The sequence below is a fragment of the Peromyscus californicus genome, unplaced genomic scaffold (assembly GCF_007827085.1).
Source record: "Peromyscus californicus insignis strain IS unplaced genomic scaffold, ASM782708v3 Scaffold_5__1_contigs__length_169319896, whole genome shotgun sequence".
Lineage (NCBI taxonomy): Eukaryota > Metazoa > Chordata > Mammalia > Rodentia > Cricetidae > Peromyscus > Peromyscus californicus.
The window spans coordinates 137,158,413-137,180,419 of NW_026294573.1; the positions used below are offsets into that span (position 1 = coordinate 137,158,413).

Sequence of the window (22,007 nt, forward strand, 5' to 3'; positions counted from 1 at the left end):
GGAGAGCGACTAGGAGTTTGAAACTATTTTCAGCCCTTCCTCAGAACCACACTCTATCCTAGTCCAAATCAGCTGCACCTTCAGAACTGAGGGAAGTTGGTATCAAACACTGATCCTTTCTTTCAAGCAGTGCCTTCTTTCCTTGGTCATATTTTACTTAACTATTTGATACATTGTTACAGTCTTCACACTTTATTGATAACGTCTGTCACTGGCTTCTGTTGATTACAGGGAAATTCTGTTGGTGATGGTATGACCCCTCTCTACTTTGCTAGGTTCTTATTTTCTAAGCAGTCTTGGCCAAAAGTCAAGTCACAACTCTGCCTGGCTCCTCCATCAGAAATGAAATTACAAGGGCTTTTGGATGTTAGGAAATTGGGGGTGGGGCAGAGACCTCACTACATTTTTAAGTTCCTTCTCCCCAAGTTAAGATCCAGCCTCAGTTGCTGCTTCATGGCAGCCGGCTCTGCACATCATGGCAATGCAATAATGGCTCCCTGGAGCCAGAGCCACCTGGGCTCCTTTCTAATACAAGGGAACAAAGAACAGCAAATGGTGACACACCATAGAAATTCAGGCATTGTGTGATTCCCATCTAGTAAAATCCAAGGCTTAATTGTCACTCACCGAAGTTTGATTACTTGAGAATACCTTTTTATTAAGTACCTAAAAAGTCATGTAATAAGCATCCCTTTAATACAAACTGCAAAAAAGAAGTAAGACTTTATAGAGAATAATGCCTTTAGAAGTGCAAGAACTGGGTTTTTTATTCAGGTCTAGGTTGGGTTTCATTCTCTGAGTCTTGGTTTTATCATCTATAAAATTAAGGCAACGATAACACCCACATATAAATTTTAATATGTTGTTTTGAAAAAGAATCAAATGAGATAAGTATGTCAAAATGTTGGAGTTGGGGAGTGGCTCCATTGCATAATGCTTGCCTAGCACACCGGCAGCCCTGGATTAAATCCCCAGCATTGGAGGAAAAACAATACAGTAACCCTTAAAGACGCAGGCTCTTCAAATGTTCTTAGAGAACCTGCATCTGTGTGTCCAGGGTCCTATGAGGTCCTGGGAACCCCTTGAAGCCAATACACTTGGTGTGTAGCCAGTTTCTTTCAAGAAGCTGCTGACTTTTTATCTCCATCTACAAGTGGCACTCATGCTTACTGGGCACATAGTAGGAACCAAAGCAATGCTTATTGATCAATATATTGGTAGACAAAAAAAAATGTTTCCCTGCTTCATGCCCACCATAATGTGCAGTTTTGTTATTTCTTGACTTCTTCTAATTAAAATTGTTTTAAAAAATCTTCTTTCAGACACTCATGTGACCTAAAAGAAGTTGGTGTTAGTTATGAATCCTGAATAGCTCCTAAAATGTGTCATTTCAAAATAGTGTCAACCTCCAACTTCACCAAGAAAAACAACCCTTTAAAATGCTAAGCAAATCAGCCTAATTCAGTCACATCCAACTCAAAGAAATCAATGACTGCTTACAAATTTTTTCAGCAACCAGGCCAGAAAAGAAAGAAAACCAGAGAATAACAGGCCTCTGCATGGCCAAGTAAGGCTTCACAAAGCTCACTTCATTAGAAACTACTGGAAAAGCTACAAAGCCCAGACAGCCTTTCTGAGCCCTGCCGCAAATTGCCCACTTTGAACACAACAACATCTTCCCTTGTTCTTGCCATCTTCTGTGTTGATTTTCTGGATCTACCAGCATGAAATTGGGAGATCCAGCCAGGAACCATGGGGACAGACAGGTGTTCCCTTTGGCATCAGGTCTTTTCTGAATACCCATTATGATAAACTTCTTACTGGTGAGGCTTGCTCATGCAACTGTGACAGCTTCTATCCCAGTCTCTGATATGCTGCAATTGAAAAAAAAAAAAAAGATGAAATACAATGCTTTAAAACATACCTACTAAAGGATTATAGGCATGGTGGGTCATGCCTATAATCCAAGTCCTCTTGATGCTGAGGCAGAAGACAGTGAATGTGAGGCCAGTCTGGGCTACATGGTGAAATGGTTCAAATGTTCCGATCCTAAATAAGAAGCCTCACTTTTGACCTCTCTCTCTCTCTCTCTCTCTGTGTCTCTCTCTGTGTCTCCTCTCTGTGTCTCTCTGTGTCTCTCTGTGTCTCTCTGTGTCTCTCTGTGTCTCTGTGTGTGTGTGTGTGTGTGTGTGTGTGTGTGTGTGTGTGTGTGTATGTGTATGTGTATTATTCAAACAAGGCTGATAAAACAGCTTAATTAGTGAAGCACTTACTATATAAACATGAGGCCTTGAACATTCATCCTCAATTCCTATGTAAAGGAAAGACAAACTAGGCCCTCTTGGACCACTCCCGTAATCCCAGCATTGAGGAAGTGGAGACAGAAGGATCTCTAGGACTCACTGGCCAGTCGATCTAGTCAAATGATTAGCTCCAGATTCAGTGAGAGACTCTTTCTCAAAAATAAGGTAGAGTAGCAACTGAGGAAGACACTCAGTGCATGCACATAAGCAGAAGAAATGTCAAACATTTCTTAGCACAATGGAGCTTTATCTATTCAGTATCCTAGCCAACAATTATCAACTCCATATCATAACATTTCTAAGTTCAATCAATTAACTAATATTCAATACATACATAGTTCATTTTATTATTATTTAAGTTTTAAAAAATGAGGCTAAATTAGCAAAATCCAGGCACTGTTAGAACTTACAATCCAATGGGGAAACTGAGATCTAACAGTCAGCAGTAAATGCTGTGGTAAGAGAAAGAGCAGCAGACAGCTAAACAATTCAGGAGAACTTCTCTGAAGGAAGTAAACTAAGATGAGCCTTGAGGAACAAACGGGAGCTAGCCCAGAGAGAGGGGAAGAGGGGTAAACTGAGAACGGTCCAACAACCGAAGGAGACCAGGGTGGTACAAATAGGAGAGTCAGAGTGTCTGTATTTGCAGATGATGTAGTTTCATACATAAAGAAGCATGCATACTTGATAAGCACATGTGTAGCTGATCAGCAAAGTAGCAAGATACAATATGAGTATGCAAAATCAGTAGCTTTCCTGCACAAATGACAAGCATATTGAAAAAAAAATTGGACAAATAGTACCTTTCACAGTAGCCTCAAAAACAAAACAAAACCTTAGGCTAACTCTAACCAATCAAATGAAAAACTTGGATAATTAAAAACTCTAAGATGCTGAAAGAGAAATTAAAGAAAGCATCAGAAGATAGAAATATTCAAATGCTCATGGATTGATACAATTAATACAGTGAAAATGGCCATCCTACCAAAAGGAATCTATGGATTCAATGCAATCCCGATAAAAATTCCGACACAATACTTCACAAAAATTGAAAAAAAAATCTTCAAGTTCATATGAAAACACAAAACACTCAGGATAGCAAAAAAAAAAAAAAAAAAAACCCTGAATAATAAAAGAATTGTTGGAGGCATCACCACCCCAGATTTCAACTTCTATTACAGAGCCATAGTAATAAAAACACCATAGTATTGACATAAAAACAGACCCCTTGGTCAATGGATTTGAATTAAAGACCCAGACATAATTCACACACCCATGATCACCTAATTTTTGACAAAGAAACCAAGACACTGGAGAAAAGGCAGCATCTTCAACAAATGGTACAGGTCAAACTGGACATCTTATAGAAGAATGCAAATAGAACCATATTTATCACCTTGCACAAAACTCAAATGAATCAAGGACCTCAACTTGAGACCAGATATCCTGGATCTGAAAAAAAGAGAAGGTGGGGAGTGGGCTCAAACTCAATGGCACGGGAAAGAACTTTCTGAATGGGACACTGATATAGCACAGACATTAAGACCAACAATTAATAAAGCTGAAAAGCTTCTGTGTGGTAAAGGACACCGTCATTGCTGGTGGGAGAGCAAACAGGTACAGTCACTATGGAAACCAGTGTGGAGGTTCTTAAGGAAGCTGAGACTCATTCTACCTCAAGAACCAGTTATACTACTCTTTGGCACATACCCAAAGGATTCTACATTTTACTATAGAAATACTTGCTCATCCATGTTCATTGCTGCCCTATTCATGATAGCCAGAAAATGGAAATTAGTCTAGATGTTCATCAACTGGTGAATGGGTAATGAAAACGTGGTGCATTTACACAATGGGATATTATTCAGCTTTTAAGAAAAAAGTGAAATTTGCAGGTAAATGGATTGAGCTAGAAAAAAATCATCCTGTGAGGTAACCCAGATCCCCAAACACAAATAGTGCATGCTTTCTTTTATGTTAGATTTTAAGTTTTTGGTTTATGGCTACAATCCAGATAACCACAGAGGTTAGGTAGGAACCTAGTAAGGGATCAGGGGCAGGAAAGGCTCTCCCAAGGAAGGGGAAATACGATTTAGTATTATGAAAAGATAAAGGGGAAACTAAGAGGATTAAATAGGAGAGAAGGGTAAAGGAGGGAATAGGTAGAAGGACAACTAACTAAAGGCCATTTGAAAACCTATTAGTTCTTGACTACACATTAGATATCAGATGACAGGTTAGTGTGAGACTGTTGTCATCACAGATAGGCCAGTTTTCCCCAGGTGAGGGATTTATACCCTTTCCTTGGTCTATAGTGTTTGATAAACTCTTGGGCCTGGTTTTCCTATATGAATATATATCATGGAAATATATATACATATATATATATGAATATGTATTCAGTGTGCTTGTACCTACCCTTTCACTCAATCTTGCCCTCTCCCTACTCTCCAGGGGCCCAGTGACTTTCAATACTGCATATATATTTTCTAAGTATATAAATATGACCTGTTCAGTCCATATAATATTACTTGTATGTATGGGACTAAACACGCCCTGAACAAGGATGATACCAACAGACATGCAAACATGAAGAGGGAAAGCTCAAGAGGCCTCAACCCCACACAGAACTACAGGCAACTAAGGAAAGCTGAGAGTGGGAGAAATAGTCTTCCCCAGGGTTTGTCAGCCCACTCTTGAAACCTCTTGAGCTCTGCTCTTGCTGTAGCCTCTTGTACTCATTCTATAAATGAGAGAGAGAGAGAGAGAGAGAGAGAGAGAGAGAGAGAGAACCATGGGATGTCATTCTGTATGCTGTGAATATGTGTTACTCTGATTGGTTGATAAATAAAGCTGTTTGGCCAATGGTGAGGCAGAACAAGGTTAAGCAGGACATTCTAACTAGAGAGGAGAAAGGCAGAGCAGAGAACATGCTGCTAGCTGACACCAGAAGAAGCAAGATGTAAAGTACCAGTAAGCCACAAGCCACGTGGCAAAGTATAGATTTACAGAAATGGGTTAATTTAAGATATAAGAGCTAGCTAGCGAGAAGCCTGAGCCATTAGGCCGTATAGTTTGAAAACAATATTAGCTTCTGTGTGTTTATTTGGGTCTGAGTGGCTGCAGGACTGGGTAGGACACAGGAAAATATCCAGCTATAAGAGAGAGAGAGAAAGAGAGAGAGAGAGAGAGAGAGAGAGAGAGAGAGAGAGAGAGAGAGAGAGAGAGATATTAGACTGAAAAACCCTGCATCTACCTTGTCCAGGTTACTAAGGTAGGTGGAACTATCTAGCAAATTGCTGCCATTATAATTACTGTGCCTTGTGGATTTATTGGTATTCAACAAAATCTAATGTTGTGGAAAGACCCAAACTTATTCACCTACATTTCCTTCATAATGTGCCCACAACACCTCTTTGTTTCCATCCCTTTTAACACTTTTGGATCACATCATTATCATATGTCAAAAATTATTGCGACAGCAATGGCCTGGTTTCCTCTTTCCCAAGCATGCCTGTTTTTAAGTAACACCAGAGGGAAATACAATTTTATGAAATACAGTCATGATCATATTACCTTCCTGACTAAATTTTATCAATGGCTCATTTATAGATGGACATCTTTCAAGCTCCATAAGGTGATTTGGTATGCTTGTTCATTCCCCACCCCATTCCCCCATCCTCATCAACACTACTTTGTATTAATGATATATTTATATCTCCTTCCTACTAGAATTCTACTTTGAGCTTAAATCTCTCTTGGGGCAAACTTCTTGACATTTCCATTGGAGTGACTCATAGGCATCTCAAAAAAACCATCTTTTGCAATTTCTCCATTTTAGCAAGCCACCCAGCTGTTTAAGGTGGGGGGGGGGGAACTCTAGAAATTAACTTTAGTTCTTCTTTGACCAGCCTGTTCATTTAATTTACCCAAAGTTCTGCTAATTACATCTCTAAAAGTTGTACCAAATTTATTTTCCACATTTTTAACTCAACTTACCTGCCTAGTTCATCATCACCTCTCACCTAGATTAGTGTTAAGCCTCCTTTTTCTCTCCAGCCACCTTTGCTTCACCCCTCCAGTGCAGTCTAGTGTGCAGAGTCTCAGCTGCTTTCTTTGCTTCACCCCTACAGTGCAGCTGGTGTGCAGAGTCTCAGCTGCATCCTTTGCTTCACCCCTGAAGTGCAGTCTGGTGTGCAGAGTCTCAGCTGCATCCTTTGCTTCACCCCTCCATGCAGTCTAGTGTGCAGAGTCTCAGCTGCATCCTTTGCTTCACCCCTCCAGTGCAGTCTGGTGTGCAGAGTCTCAGCTGCATTCTTTGCTTCACCCCTGAAGTGCAGTCTGGTGTGCAGAGTCTTAGCTGCATCCTTTGCTTCACCCCTCCAGTGCAGTTGGTGTGCAGAGTCTCAGCTGCATCCTTTGCTTCACCCCTGAAGTGCAGTCTGGTGTGCAGAGTCTCAGCTGCATCATGTCATTTGCTTCCTTTCAGCTTTTTAGCAAATTCCTATTGCTTTTTAAATAAATCTAAAATTTATTTAATGTAGATGAATTTTAAAAGATCTTATTAAATAAAAACACAGAGCCAGATATAGGGGTGAAAACCTGAGAGAGTAAGGAAATAGGAAAAGCAACAAGCTAACCTCACCTCACCGGCACCTCAGTCTCCAAAGAGACCTACTTCCTGTATACCCACGCCTATATGCCTTTCTATTCTGTTCTCTCATTGACTCTCTCAGCCCAGCTACATCACTTCCTCTTCCTGCCCAGCTCTGTCACTTCCTGACTGTCTGTACAGACCTCAAGACCTCTATGGTTAGTGCTGGGATTAAAGGTATGTGTCACCATGCTTGGCTCTGTTCCCCAGTGTGGTCTTGAACTCACAGAGATCCAGACAGATCCCTGCCTCCCAAGTGATAGGACTAAAGGTGTGTGCTATCATTGCCTGACTTCTATGTTTACTTATAGTGGTTAGCTTTTTCCTCTGATCCTCAGATAAATTTTATTGGGAGACACAGTATATTGGGGGACTCAATACATCACCACACTAAAATCTCCAAATGGTTCACTTACCTTGTTTATTCTACAGAGATTTTTCCTGTCCTCTAATTCATCACACAGTCATGAAAGATGCCCATTTCCTTTCTTACTCACTTTGAACTCCAACCCTTTAAGGAAAAAATATAGAAGACATATAATAAATAGTATTGAAAGAATGACTAAAATAAGGTATGGTGGTATATGTCTATAATACTAGCATTTGGTAGGCCAAGTCAGCAGGGTTCTAAGTATGAGGCTAGCCTAGGCTATGTATGGAGACTTTGTGTTTTAGTAAGTGCTCTATTGATATGAAGAGACACCATGACCATAGCAACTCTTATAAAGGAAAGCATTCAGTTGGAGCTGGTTTACAGTTTCAGAGGTTAGGTCATTATCATCATGGTGGGAAGTATAAAGGCACACAGGCAGACATGGTGCTGGAGAAAGAGCTGAGAGCTCTATATCTGGATACACAGGCGGCAGGAAAGAAAGAGTGAACCACTGGGCCTGGCTTGGACTTTCAAAACCTCAAAGCATACCCCCAGTGACATACTTCCTCCAACAGGGCCATACCTCTTATTCTTTTTAAATATTACCATGCTGTGGGATGTTCTGTATGGCAAATGTGTTGCTCTGATTGGTTGGTAAATAAAACACTGATTGGCCAGTGGCCAGGCAGGAAGTATAGGCGGGACAAGGAGGAGAATAAAGCTGGGAAGTGAAAGGCTGAGTCAGAGAGACACTGCCAGCCGCCAAGATAACAAACAGCATGTAAAGATGCCGGTAAGCCACGAGCCACGTGGCAAGGTATAGATTAATGGAAATGGATTAATTTAAGCTGTAAGAACAGTTAGCAAGAAGCCTGCCACGGCCATACAGTTTGTAACCAATATAAGTCTCTGTGTTTACTTGGTTGGGTCTGAGCGGCTGTGGGACTGGCAGGTGAGAGAGATTTGTCCTGACTGTGGGCCAGGCAGGAAAACTCTAGTCACATTACCACTCCCTAAACATTGAAATATATGAACCTATGGAGGCTATTCTTATTCAAACCACCACATCTTGCCATTAAAAAAATGTAGTGAAAGTGTAGTAGGATGAAACACCCCTCTAACCTTCTTATCCAGTCCCTGCTTCTGTGTCTGTTTCAGATACTTCTTTCTACTTCCCTGTGCTATAGTTTGCCTTTCAGCAAATACTGAGAGGAGAACTATACTAGGCAGTATGTATCTTACAAACACTTTGAATAATGACAGCATACATCAAAGTGAGAGAACCCGAGAGAGTAAAAACTCAGTAACAGAATGAGCATCAATCTGCTGTGCCCTTCTTTTGTCCCTGGTGGACTGCAAGCTCAGTCCTGGAAGAGTTTGTTTGCTCCCTTGCTTGTTCAGATTTCCGAGTCTAGGAGTGGACTCAGGCTTTGCACATTCTAGCAAATACTCTGTCATTGAGCTTTATCTCCACCTCCTTACAGTTTAGAGGTGATTTTGTTCATTGCATTGTTCATTGAAATAGAAACAACACAGAGTTCGCAATCTTAGCCATTTTAACTATATGATTCAGTGGCATTAGATTCATTTATCATGTTTTATACCCATCACCACTATCTACTTCTAGAACTTTTTTCTTTCCAAACAAACAATAACTTCATTCTCCCTTCTCTTCAGCCCCTAGTAACCTCTGTTTAACTTTCTGTCTCTAAATATACCTGTTCTTGGTACCTCATATGAATGGATTCTTGCAATATTTGTCTTCTGTGTCTGGTTTCTTTCACTTAGCAGAAAATGTTCAAGATTCATTCACGTTGCAGCATATTTAAGAATCCTATGCCCTCTCTAGCTGAAGGATTTTTACTTATTTGTAGTTCATTTGTTCACTGACTATTTATTGAGTCTTTTATTAAGGGGCAAGCACTGTTTTGGGTACTATCAAGACAGCAATAAACACAAAAAAAGAAGATTCTTACTGATTTCTTTCACAAGTACTTACACATATACATGTAAATATATGTGAGATGTGTGCATGTGTGTGCGCATGTGTGTGATGGAAAGACTTACGCTGAACTATGGCTGGGGGAAGGAGGGTGTGTCACTTAGATGCTGCATGAAGTGCTTGGGACTGATTCTCCTGGAGCCCTAGTCTTGTTGCTAAACCTCCAATAAGCTTCAGGAAGTTGAGAACATTGACAAGTCTAAAGTCTGAAACAAGACAACAGCTTGCAAATTCAAATAATAACTGATGCTGCAATCTTGATTCTGAAATTGGCAGGACAGGACAAGCAGGCTGGAAACTCAGTCAGGGTTTCTGTGTTGCAATCTAGAAGCCAAATTCCTTCTGAGGGAGAATCTGTCGTAGGCCTCTTCTGAGCTCTAGTGTTTTGCTAAGAATCTTTTGCATTGCTCAGATTGTAGACACATCACTCCTATCTCTGTCTCCATGCCTATACAGCATTCTCCCTATGTGCAAGAGTAGGTCCACATTTCCACTTTTTATGGAGACCACTCAGCAGGATACTGCCATCCTATTCTGATATGACCTCACCTTGACTAATAATATTTGCAATGACTCTGCTTCCAAGTAAGGTGTTTGGGGTTCAAATTTCAAGATAAAAACTGGGAAAGGTCAAGTCAGTTGATAACACAAAGTCATCTGTGAATACGAAGAGTTATTGGACAGTGAGTTTAAAACAGCGACAACCAACAGGCTGGAGGTAGGGCTCAATGACAGGGCTCTTGTGTAGCATGTAACAGGCCTGTGTTCAATTTCCAGCATCAGGGAGGTGGGGGGACCTAAAAGTTGGTGACATGAGATTGTTTTTTTACCTGAACAAAAATAATCAAGTTGTGGAGATTCTTCCTTGAGAAGCCCACATCTATGCTCTTGGGTCTGCCTTACTCTTTCCTGGGTAAAGTGCCTCTCATTCTATTAAGCCCAGTTTTTGGTCTGTTAAAAAAATGTTTTTCTAAATAAACATCCACTCTGCTTCAAAAAATAATAATCAGGTTGGCATTTACCTGTCTGGTGAAGACTTCAGCAGGAGAAGATGATAGAGATCAAGAGTTTACTTTTGGATGTTGTCTTACTCTATTTTGATTTCTGTAACAAAATAATCAACATTTACTGGCAACTGAAAAGTCCAGGAGCTTAGTGCCAGCTTCTGCCCTGCTTCTAGTGAGATCCTTCCTGCTGAATCATAACACAGTGGAGGGCATCACATGACATGATAGAGCCAGGAAACTAGAAAGAGGCCAATGTTGTAACTTAGCCAGTTGAGAAATGCCAGAACCTTCATGATCAGTCACTTTCTGAAGGTCCCTCCTCTGAACACTAGTATACTGGGCGACAGATTACACATATAGTTTGGTGTGACACATTCAAACCATAGGAGATATGAAAGATGCTCAAACAAAGGCCCACTTTCTCTCCTAAGCCACTTTTTTGATAACTAATGCTGCAGATAGGCCCAGCTATCTCTGAAAGAACTATGAAGAAGGACGTTTGAGTGTTGCCTGTCCTAACTTACATGGCCCCTAAGTAGCTCACTTCTGCCTCACTTTACTCTGTCCTCAGCCCCTCCTTCCTCCTCCTCATTATTTCCATTATACAGTGCCTCTACAACTTCTCTGCATAGGTTTTCAGCATAAATGCATTTCAAAAGTCATTAAATACTGTGTGAGGTCAGAACTAATTATGAACTGTAGAAATATTGTTTTAAACCATTGTGCTTCCAGAGTGAACATGGAGATTTTAAGTAAATGCAAATAGAAGTGTGTTATTAATAGTTGAGTGGTCCTTGAATTAATAATAATCTGTGGCTCTATTAACCATGTTTTATTTCAAGCATTACCACTCCATCTGCCCAGTTTATATCAGTGCAGGCAAATTCTGCCTTTCTACTTCTTGGTTGCTGTCCACTGGATCCTTGGGACCTAGAAGAAGGATGATGCTGATGTTTCCAATAGGAGAAAATTTAAAAATACATCATGGCTAAGCCATAGCAAAATAGAATTTTAAACATAAGGTCTTGTACAAAATAGATCACTTCATAAATTTAAAACTAATTTCAAACTCTGTCTTAGCTGTGATTTTTAACTCTACAGGTGATTAGCCTATTTTGGGAAAGGGGTAGTTTAATTTGCCATAGATGTTTCCTTTGTGAAGTGCTATTGTTTAAATGCAAAGAACCTCAGTTTGCCCGGGAACCAGGGAAATATTGTTTACATTAATTTGAGTCTGTCTTGTCTACTGTGCATAAAGTCATTTTGGTGATCTTCAGCAGATGATATAATTAATTGGGGAAGTCAATATTCAATCAGTATAGAGCCTCTAAGTTATCTGATCCCTAAAGACCAGTGCTTTCAGGAGTAGGAATTACATGATGATTCCACAGTGTGACTGTTACCTACACCTCTGACATTCAGGATCTAGTTGAAAAGCAGACAGGGGCATCTACAGTGCAGGGGCCTGGGGGGCAGACAGGAGGGGCGTCTGGAGTGGAGAGTCTGGCAGGGTGGGGATGGGCCATGGGGTTACTCAGACAGCTGAAGGTCTTTTCTGAGATAGTGTTTCTCCCTTTGAATTTTGTGGCTGCATCCAATACTCTGTGGCTCTCTCTGTTCTTGCTGTTGGGGCCTATAGAGCACTACCACCCACACCCACCATGCTTACACCTGGGGTCCTACCCAGGCTCCCAGAGCAGGAGTTTCAAGACCAAAACTGGTAGCAGGCTAGTCTAGGGAACCCAAATAGTGAGTGTCTCCAGATGAGCAAATGAGCATAAACTTTGTTTCTCTGGAATCTGTTAGAACTTTTATTCTGCTTGAAAACTTCCACAGCTCCCTCAAAAGAATCTCTGTGTTGAAGCAGAGGACCGGAGCAAAATGCCTAATGAAGCATACCCAGGGAAGGGGCTTGAGAGAGACTGGGGAAGACTGTCTGGGAATAGGGGGAGAAAAAAGGAGGGTCGGGTTTTCACAAACACTGTGACACCAAACGCCGGGGGTCTACAAAAGGCCCTAAGCTTCTTCAGTTCCCTTGAAGGCAGTCCAAACAGTCTTGGAAGTGTGCCAGGAGCTGCCAGCTGTCCAGGTGTAGGTCGCTGGGAAGGAGCCAGCCCTGTTTTAACTTCTTAGCTTCACCTAGCTGCTGGCGTCCTGCACAGGTTGGCGAAGGGTTCTGGGACTGCCCTGTGGCCACTCTGCACCTGGGGCTCGGGAGCCAGGAGCAGGTGTGGCCAGGGCCAATGGTCCAGGTAGCTGAGCCCATAAGAACTGCCCAGGCCCCGCTCCTCAGTGCAGCTAAGTGTGTTGGCATGTGTTGGACAACCCCTTCCCACCCACCAACACACACACACACACACACACACACACACACACACACACACACACACACACAGCTGGAGAGGGATACATCCACTGCCCCCTCCCAGAGTAAGGCGATCCTCCGTCTCTGGGTGAGGTGGCAGGTCTGAGTTTTCCAAATGACTCACTTGCCCTCCACAGTGAGCTGTTGGCATTTCTCCAGAAACCTCCAGCACTCATAGTTCCATCCGCAAAAGTAAATGCACCATGGCAGAAGGCAGGCGTGGGGGCCTGTGAACCTGTAGACTGAAAATTCTAGAATGACCCCATTCCCCGCAAGAAACGGTAGTGAAGGAAAGCGACATTGTGTGTACTTACACAGAAATGCAAACCCAGATCAACTCCCGAGCATACAAACGACAGAGACAAATCAGACAGGGCTCGGCGGCTTCCCACAAAAGGCCTCATGAATAAGAATGGGTTGCTAGGTTTCCCTGCCCCCACCCCCATCCCCCAACAATCCCTTCCCACAACTTCCACAGACAAAAGAAAACAGGCTGGCCGGGTGGCGAGACACTGGGAACCCAGCCAGGCCTGGGAGTGCCCGAGGCCGCTCCCGCATTCAGGACCCTGGAGAGCTCCCGCGCCTCGCCCCTGGGACCTGAGCCCAGCTGTCCTGGCTCTCTCCCCACAGGCGCTCCAACTCACTGTCACTGTTATTCTTTGCTTCCCGCCTCCACTTTCATTTTTCTTGGCAACCACTACTCTTTTTTTTCACAGACAGATTGAAATGTTTTTGTGTTTTGCTTGAGGGAAGTGTTTGGATTGGCAGAGCTAGGTTCCGGTTTGTAACTACACTAAACGTTAGTGCCCAAGAAGCTAAGAAAAACTTAAAGATGGAAGCCTAAAGTAAGTGGTCTTCAAACAGCACTAAAGCACGGTGTGGCACTTACCTGCAACCCTGGAACCCAGGAAACTGAGGTCAGAGAATGGAAAGAATGACAGCCTGAGCTGCTCAGCAAGGCATTGTCTCAGTAAACAAACCACAAATTTTTAAAAAGCAATAAAAACTTTTGAGAAATAGTTCTTTTTGGCAGTCCTACTGTGTATCTTCTCTTCCTTCCCCCTCCCCCTTCTCCTCCTCTTCCCCTCCCTCTTCCCTTCCTCTTCCTCCCCTTCCCCTCCTCTTCCTCCCTCTTCCCTCCTCCATCTCCTCTTCTTCCCCTCTCCCTCCCCCTCCTCTTTCCCTCCCCCTCATCTTCTCCTCCCCCTTCCCCTCCTCTTGTTTGAAACAGATTTTCAGGTTCTCATGTAGCTTGTGTTTACCTCAAATTCACTAAGTCTAAGATGACCTTGCCTCCACCCACCTCCCCACCTCCCCAGTGTGAGGATCACTGACATAGGGGCAGTTTTGCTATGCTGGACTAGGGCTAGGTAAGCAACCTACCAAACGAGGTACATTCCCAGTCTTAGGTGCATCCTCATTCTCCTACTAAGGCAAGAAGAGTTAAAGTTTAAAGATTCTTTCAAACAAACAAAACGAAACAAAAAACAAAGCTAACAAAGGTCTCTCTGCACTCTCTACATAGCTCTGGCTGTCCTGGAACTCACTATGTAGACCAGGCTGGCCTTGAACTCAGAGAGATCTGCCTGCTCGAGTGCTGGGATTAAAGTCATGTGCCACTACCTGCAGCTAAAGGCTCTTTTTAAAGACTAACTTCATTCTTCCATTTTTACAAAAGAAGTAGATAAACTCTAAAGTTAAAGTTTCATTCCCACAGTTGGGGGTTGTTAGTGGGAAAGCTATTTCTAGGACCCTGTGCTCCTGACTACTACACTAAACATGCCCAAGGACGATATTTTTTAACTTTCCATGAGGGCGGGGAGCATGTTTACTTTCACCCTCTTAATGCTTAAGTCTCCTAGGAATTTGTAGAAAGTGGAAGAACTCTGAGAACAAGATGCGCACATGGAGTTCAGAAAAGAGACCTGAAGTACGAATGCTTACAAAACCCAACCTCCACTCTACTGAACGCTAAGGCCAACTTGGCCAGCCTTTCCCCACACAGCTTACAGGTCTGGCATTCTTCACCCACCTGCATCTACCATCCATGTCTCACTTAACAGCTACCCCAGTGGGACCTGGTAACCAAGTGTATCGCTACCTCGGCAGGTAGTGGTATATTGGAAAAGAACAGGGTGAGAAGGATTCAGACGACAGAATGAAAGAGGAAGAACTGCAAAAATGAATGTGTGAACATGAACCTTCTTACACAAACACGCCACGTTAACTATGCATACAGATTCCATTGGCTTGTTAACCGGCAGATTCTGATGAACTAGGCTGGGGTAGGGACACAAGTTTTGCATTTCTGTGGAGCGGCTGGATATTGGATATGGGCAACAGCTGCTGGTCCAAGGACCACAGCATTAAACAGCATAGTTTTAAAGGAGCGGAGAGCAGGGCAATGGTGGCGCGATGCCTTTAACCCCAGCACTCAAGAGGCAGAGCCAGGCGAAACTCTGTAAGTTCGAGGCCAGCCTGGGCTGCAGAGTGAGTTCCAGGAAAGGCGCAAAGCTACACAGAGAAACCCTGTCTCGAAAAACCAAACCAAAAAAAAAAAAAAAAAAAGGAGGGGAGAAGTGAAGGGAGATTCTAACTTCGCGTTTTTTCTTTTGCTTTCACCGACCTTCTCTTGCACTCCCAAAATAAATTCTCAAAATGCTTCAGCAAGCGGTCTCAAGTAGGTGAGCGGACACGATACTAATGATGTGCTGGGTTTGTTTCTCTCGTTTCCCCACACCCTTCCCGTCGTCCTCCCTGCACAGCTCCCAGACTCTCCCGCAGTCCAGACGCTGCTCCACCACCTTTCTAGCCTGCTCAGCAGCTTCATGCTATTCTTCTCGAATCTTCTGCGGCGACCCCCTCTCATTGCTTGCCCGCGACGCTGGGACTTCTCCCCTCAGCTTCCCGCCTGGCCGGGTGCCTGGCTCTCTCCAGTGACCCGCCGTCTCCTGCTCCTGCTTGTGGCCTCAATGGCATTGCCAGGCCGACCTCCGAGGGGTCGTCGTCTGAAGCTGGCAAGTCCAAACCCAGAGCCCAGAGAAGAGGGCGCCTGCACTGGGAAGAGTTCGCCGGAGTCTGTGAGTACTGGGGACTCCACCAAACCTACCCTCAGCCTTCTGCAGCCCCAGCCTTTCCCACTCGTTCTAACCCGACTGACCCAACCCAGTCAGCACAACGCTGGGCACACTGGGCTCCCTGACACTCCCACATCCGCGGAGGCACTAGAAGCTACTTTCTACCAAACCACTCATTCCCTTTGTACAGTTCCTAGAAGTGGGAGGAAACCCTCTGACGCCTCCGAGGATCTTTTCCAACTGTGGTTGCAGCTCCTTCCCCGGAGCCTCCCCAAGCATCCCAGCGTGTCGCCACCGCCCACAGCCAGGTTGGCGCTCCCACTCTTCTGCCCTCTCTGCGGGAGAGGGAGGAAATGACGTGATGTTATTTTTGTGTCAGGTCACTTTGCTGCTTCAGGTTAGCCCCCCAAGCTCAAGCTCACTGTCCCAGGGGGCCACTCCAAGCCTTGCTCCGAGAGCTGCAGCGACCCGGCGCTGGGTGTCCTCAAGAGCCAGGCGCCAAGTGGCGCGGCCGCACCGGGCTTCCCCTCCCTCCACCTTTGAGCCCTAAAGGAAAGAAGGCTGGCGAGGGCACTCCACCTTGCCCTTCCAGTCGCCAGGTTAGGACATCTGACTCTGGTTGACCCAGACCAGGTGGGACCACCGTCGAGACAGAGAGAGAGAGAGAGAGAGAGAGAGAGAGAGAGAGAGAGAGAGAGAGAGAGAGAACTGGCGTTAGAGGCTGCACCGAGCGAGTTGGGGCCAGAGGTCAGTGGCGCTTGGGGCAGAGGGGGCAATGGCGTCTGCAGGAATTGTCCTACAGAGGCAACAGTTCACAGGTGCGACTCAGGGTACAGAGCATCTGCTACTCTCACGACCCCCCCCCCCCCCCCCCGCTCCCTCATCCCTGCGCTGCTTTCCCCCCTCCCTCCACTCCCTCCCCGCCTCACTCCATTCACAAGGTTCCAGCACTCATTCACTCACTCTGGATAGGCCTGCTCAAGCTAAGGCCAAGGAATAAAGGGGGTGGACTTTGCAAGAACCCTCAAAGCTCTGGCATCGCACACACTCTATCAGTGCGACTGGAAGAGAGAATCCTAGGCTGGGGCTCTCTGGCTAGCGTTGGAACTAAGAAGTGCCCCCAGCCTCCGAGTGCTGCGCGCTGCGGCCAGTAGGAGGCGAGCCCGGGAATGCCCAGCCCTAGGAAAGCGAGCGCGGAGGCCGAGAGGAGTCAGAGAGGGGAAAGGAGAAGGAAGAAAGAAGAGCTCGGGAACTTGGACCCAGAGACGCAGGAAAGGGCGGGAGGCAGAGAGCCAGCACGGGCGGAGTAGGAACCACGCTTACTAGTGTAAGAAAACTGAGGCTCACTCTGGACGCATGCGCACGGCCAACGGAGGCCAGAGGGCCAGAGCTTCCCCTCCAGCTAGTCCAGTGGATCCTAGCTTGGTAAGAAACTGGCGTCCTCTCCTTCTTCCTCTCAGACTCTCCCCTGAAGCCCTGGACCCGTCCGTGAAAGGAACCCCAAGGATGGGCTCGCTAGAGGGACCTGGGGCGCCAGTCCCTCCTTGCCCGGTGGTTGCAAGCCCTGGCGAGTCATCTCCCCCTGGGTTAGTCAGTGACTGTCGCGACTGGGTTGTGGGTTAGAGGCATGACAGTGTCTGAAGGAGGGCTCGAACCATCGAAAACAATTATTATCAGACCCTCTTAAGCAGGTGGTCCGGGGTCTGAGACTCAGTGCGGGACGAGAAATGTCATTAAAGTCTAAAGTGAATATTGGCCATGCCAAGTAAGCATTTTTGGAAAACCCAAGCGCCCTCACTGAGTTGGGGGAAGGATGCACTTGGGGCCGAGCGCCCGGGGCGAGCAGCTTGAGCGCAGGTGGGAAGGAGGTGGCACTCCCGGAACGCACCACCTCCCTTTCAGAGAAGTGCAACCTAGGCGATCCAGCAGAGCTGGGTAGAAAGTGGGCGCTCAGATCGCACCCCGAGCTCTAGAGTCTGCATGCACCTGACAACTGAGCAGATACAACAGTTGCTTAAGGAACAGGCGCTGGGGGCTATTCCTTAGCAGGCCCGGGCTCTAGATTCGCCACACTCGGAGGGGCTTTCTGGACGTTGGAAACAACGCAGGCGCCCAGGCTGCGGCGACTGAAGGTACTAGTAGGAAGCGGAGAGGGTGCGAGGAGGTGAGCGATGGGGAGTCGGGTCCTTGTACACTAGTGCCCTAGGCCTTGGGAGAATTGAGTTGGCTAGGAGACAGCTCCTCGGGACAAGGGTGGACTCTTTAGGAGATCTGAGTGCCTGTGGATATCCGCACCCACTGCTTCAGGAGAGTAGGTAAGGGAGAGGCCTCGGAAGAGGCGGCACGCAGGAGCGGGGTGGATGTTTGGGGAGAGGTTTGAATACGCTTCAGGATTTCCACACACAAGGTGTGGGCGGCCGGAGATGGGCGTTGGGGAGGAGTGTGCCGGTGCTGCGACCTACCCATCCCACGCGTGTCTCGATGTGGGGTGCTGAGAGAGGTGACTCTCTAGGGCTGGGATGGGTCGGGAACTTCCTGAATTCTACCAGAAGCACGGGAAACCAGGGCGAGAGGAGCTAGCGACACACACACAGCCCAGCAGCTAGTGGACTCCGGGTGAAGCGTGCTTGGGACCGAGCTAAGGAGATTCTGGAGGGAGCATCTGCTGCCTCTGCGCCCCCAGGCGGTGAATAGCTCCACGGCGCGTGGAAGGTGGTGATGCAGAATTTCTGTCCTGAAGGAAAGTGAGGGAAGGGAAATCTCTCTTCCTTTCCAGAGACTTTGCCGAAGGCCTACCACTCTCTTGGGCTTTCCGACTTCACAGCCATATAGCTGTCCGGATGGGCTTGGGGGCCAGTCGCCAAATCAGTCAGTGCTCTCAGTCCTGGCGATAGCTCCTCACCCACTAGCTAGCAGCAGCGATCGGGGTTATAGGGCTCCAAATAACTCTGGGAATGTGGGCAGTGGGGAGCTCAGGCGTCAATCAATTCTCACCACCACCTTTGCTTGGTCAGTCCCTACCCTTCCTCAGGGGCACTGGTGACAAGTCCCCTGAAAGGCTTAGTTTCATTTGCTTCTGTTCACTGAACTGCTTGACTTCCTCAAGGACATTTGTGCTAAAATGACACTTGCCTTTAAGTGCTTTGGAACAATTTTAAAGCACACTCTCTACTGGTTTTGTTTCTATTTGCCCCAAACCTAGTTTTTCTACGGCGTCATCCCATTTATCTTCTGTTCGTTAATGTGTATCTTTTATTATCTTAAATCAGCAGAGTTTAAGACCTGAAGAGCCCTTCCTGCAATCTGTTGACTGTGATCTCAAATCCCAACCAACCTGTGTGACTTTAAGAGGTTACTTCATGTCTTTGTGCTTTAGTTTATCATCTGTAAAGGGGGAGTGGCTTACCTTTGATCAATTAATACAGTACAATTTCTGGGCTCATGCTATGCAAAAACTAGTCATAGGACTGGAGAGATGGTTCATCTCATAGGTTAAGAGGATGTGCAGCTCTTGTAGTGGACCTGAGTTCAGCTCCCAGCACCCATGCTGGCTGCTCCCAACAACCTGTAACTCTAGTTCTAGGGGATCCAGCACCTTCTTCTTGCCTCAGCAGGCACTGGGCACACTTGTGGTGTACCCACATACATAGCCATAAAAAAAGAAATCTTTTTTAAAAAAACTATTCTTACTGTTACTATATTGATGCTACATTGGCTTAGTGGAATTCAAAAATCTGAAGACATATGAACATAGGAATATGCATGCATCATTAGCCCTGGCTCTCCAAGGCTAAGGAGGAAAAAATGTAAGCTTTGAGGGCAAGTGAGCTACATACTGCCATTTTTTGGTCTCAAAATAAGTAAAATAAGATAAAAAGAAAGAAAGATTAAGATCAGGAACAGGATACCTCTTTTTGTATGCTATAGAGAGTATGTTTACATACTGAAATGGGTGTTCGTTGTCAAAACCATGAAGCAGTAAATGTTTTCTCTCAATACTTAAGTTTAAATACAATTCATTTCTCTATCACATGGGCCCTTCGTTATGAATAATTATGAGATATTTGCATACAAGTGTCAAACAGCATTTTAAGAGAAATTTACTCTTTAAAAATAGTTGGGTGTGGTGAGATGTTAGAGCAGGTAAAGACACTTATTATGCAAGCCTGAAGACCTGAGTTTAAACCCAGGAACCCAAGATCACACGTAAAGGTTGAAAGGAGAGAACTGGCTGCACGAACTTGTCCTCTGACCTTCACATGGTCATGTCCTGAGCACCCCTCCCAACACTACATACAAAAGTAAATAGTAATAAATAAATACTTTAAAGAGTTGGGTTTATGAGGGCTGGAAACATATCTCAGTTGATAAGCACTTGTCTAAATCACAAAGCCCTGTGTTCCAGCCCCAGCACCAAGTTAACCCAGTGGTATCCATGCAGGTAATCCCAGCTCATAGGAGATCAGAATCAGGAGGATCAGAAGTTCAGGTCATGCTCAGCTACATAGCAAGTTCAGACCCAGCCTAGGCTACATGAGATCTTGCCTCAAACAAACAAAAAGAGAGTTCCCTTTTTTAAACAAATATACATTTAAAACTTAAACAATAAATTATGGTATTTACAAAACATCCAATATTGTCACTGAAATAAGGGGCTTAGTCTTTTAGGAAATTTGGAGACTTACTGTAGGAACTAGACAGGTTAAGTTTTTTGAGAATACTAAAAATTTACCCCAAAAGCTAGTTATCATATAAAAATATGGAATTATGATAGCCCAGTTACTTACTCTAGCTTTTTCATTTTACAAAAAAGGAAACATTCAGAGGGTTTAGGATTTCGGCTACTGAGGAGCTGAAGGAAGATTAGAATTCTGACTCTTTCCTCAAAGCTCTCACAAATGGCACTGAGGATTTGTGACTCCTTTCACAAACAAGAGACTAGGTCTATATAGAAGGATAAACATACAAGTATGTGTTAGCTTCAACACCGAGAAATACAAACCATTGTTTTCATGGTACTTATAAAGACATCATGATATTATAAAGACATGATCACAAAGGTCACAGGACAAGCCAGCACAGAATTAAAGTCCCACTAGGGATGCATTTAGTTGTATGTTCTATTAATCCCTTTGAGCAGTTTTATATTAGAAATCATTTCAAGCTTTTCTTACATTTTAAAAATGTCTTTCCTGCTAGTCTGAAGGTCATTCCCATGAGAAAGCATTTTAGGAAAAGCCTTTAAAATTACACAGGAGATTTTTATTCTTTCCAATTTGTGAAGTAGCAAGTGAAAGAGAAAACTTTGCCTATTTGAATGTAGTAACTTAGCTAGTGATGTCAAATGTCAGTTCTTAAAATTCCACTGTGTGTTCCTACTTGTGTATTCATGTCTGTGAGGAGGATGTAGAGGACAGCTTAAGGAAGCAGCCCTCACAGGAACAGTTGAACAACCCCCATGGTGGTGTTTTCTCTTACAAAGTTATTTTAAGGAACACAGTGTTTTCTGGGGAAAGTATTTCTAGGAACTGTGCCTGCAACCTTGAAGAAGGAGACCATGGTTCTTTCTGGTGTGTAAGCTGAATGGGTATGTTGCCCTTGACTTTGCTTCTTCGGAGGCCAATATGTTCTTAGAAATACAGGGCATTAGGCAGGAGTGACTCTCTAGCGTGCTCCCAAGCCAGTTCTGCAGAAATGAATTTTGAAATGACATGTGTCAGTCAAGTCGCTTATCTTGTGAATCACTGTCCAAGTGGAAATCTGAAGGATGGTTTTGGGGGCACCACCAGGTGACTCACAATGTGAGCTTCTATTCAAGTAAGCACAGTGCTATTCAGCAGCTAATAGATTCATTGTGAGTCACAGTTTAGCATTTAGTACAATAAGTGTGAGTCACTGACTACCAGCACTGTCTGAGATGTTCCCTGAATATTACCTTGAGCTGAGAGTTTGAGGGTTTAGACATGGCTGCAAGGGTAAGTCAGCCTAGAACAATTGAATGGGCTCTGGCAGAGGCCATTCACAATCAACTTTGATGGCCCTCCGGTTGGAATGCTCAAGGTGATATTCCATTATTAGGAATTCACAGAATAGACTGCCTTGATTCTACTCTGCTGATTTGATCTATTTGTGCTGGAGATCGTTTGTGAAATAAGAGTAAGGTGCTGTATTGCCCCAGTAGTGCTCTTTTGTCTGAGTTATCTCTCAAGTTATTAAAGCCAGTTGA

General features: G+C 44.7%; 1 protein-coding gene and 1 long non-coding RNA gene across 11 annotated transcripts in view; one reads left to right on the forward strand and one right to left on the reverse strand.

The window, feature by feature from the left end:
• The window catches only part of Rgs20 (regulator of G protein signaling 20), a 135,332-nt gene that overhangs the window by 19,323 nt on the left and 94,002 nt on the right, over window positions 1-22,007 (forward strand). The window contains exon 2 of one of the 7 annotated variants that reach the window (XM_052716371.1): window positions 15,470-15,784. In XM_052716371.1, the coding sequence (XP_052572331.1) occupies window positions 15,470-15,784 (315 nt within the window). The other 6 variants (XM_052716377.1, XM_052716376.1, XM_052716373.1 and 3 more) reach the window with 6 other exon arrangements.
• Window positions 841-13,729, reverse strand: LOC128096611 (uncharacterized). Of its 4 annotated transcripts, XR_008213683.1 has the most exons (5): window positions 13,019-13,729; window positions 10,355-10,436; window positions 7,374-7,468; window positions 6,303-6,813; window positions 841-1,874 (listed from the first exon to the last, which is right to left on the reverse strand). It is a non-coding gene; the product is annotated as an uncharacterized LOC128096611 (long non-coding RNA). The 4 variants fall into 4 exon arrangements; XR_008213684.1 differs by lacking the exon at window positions 10,355-10,436; XR_008213681.1 differs by having other exon boundaries at window positions 6,303-7,468.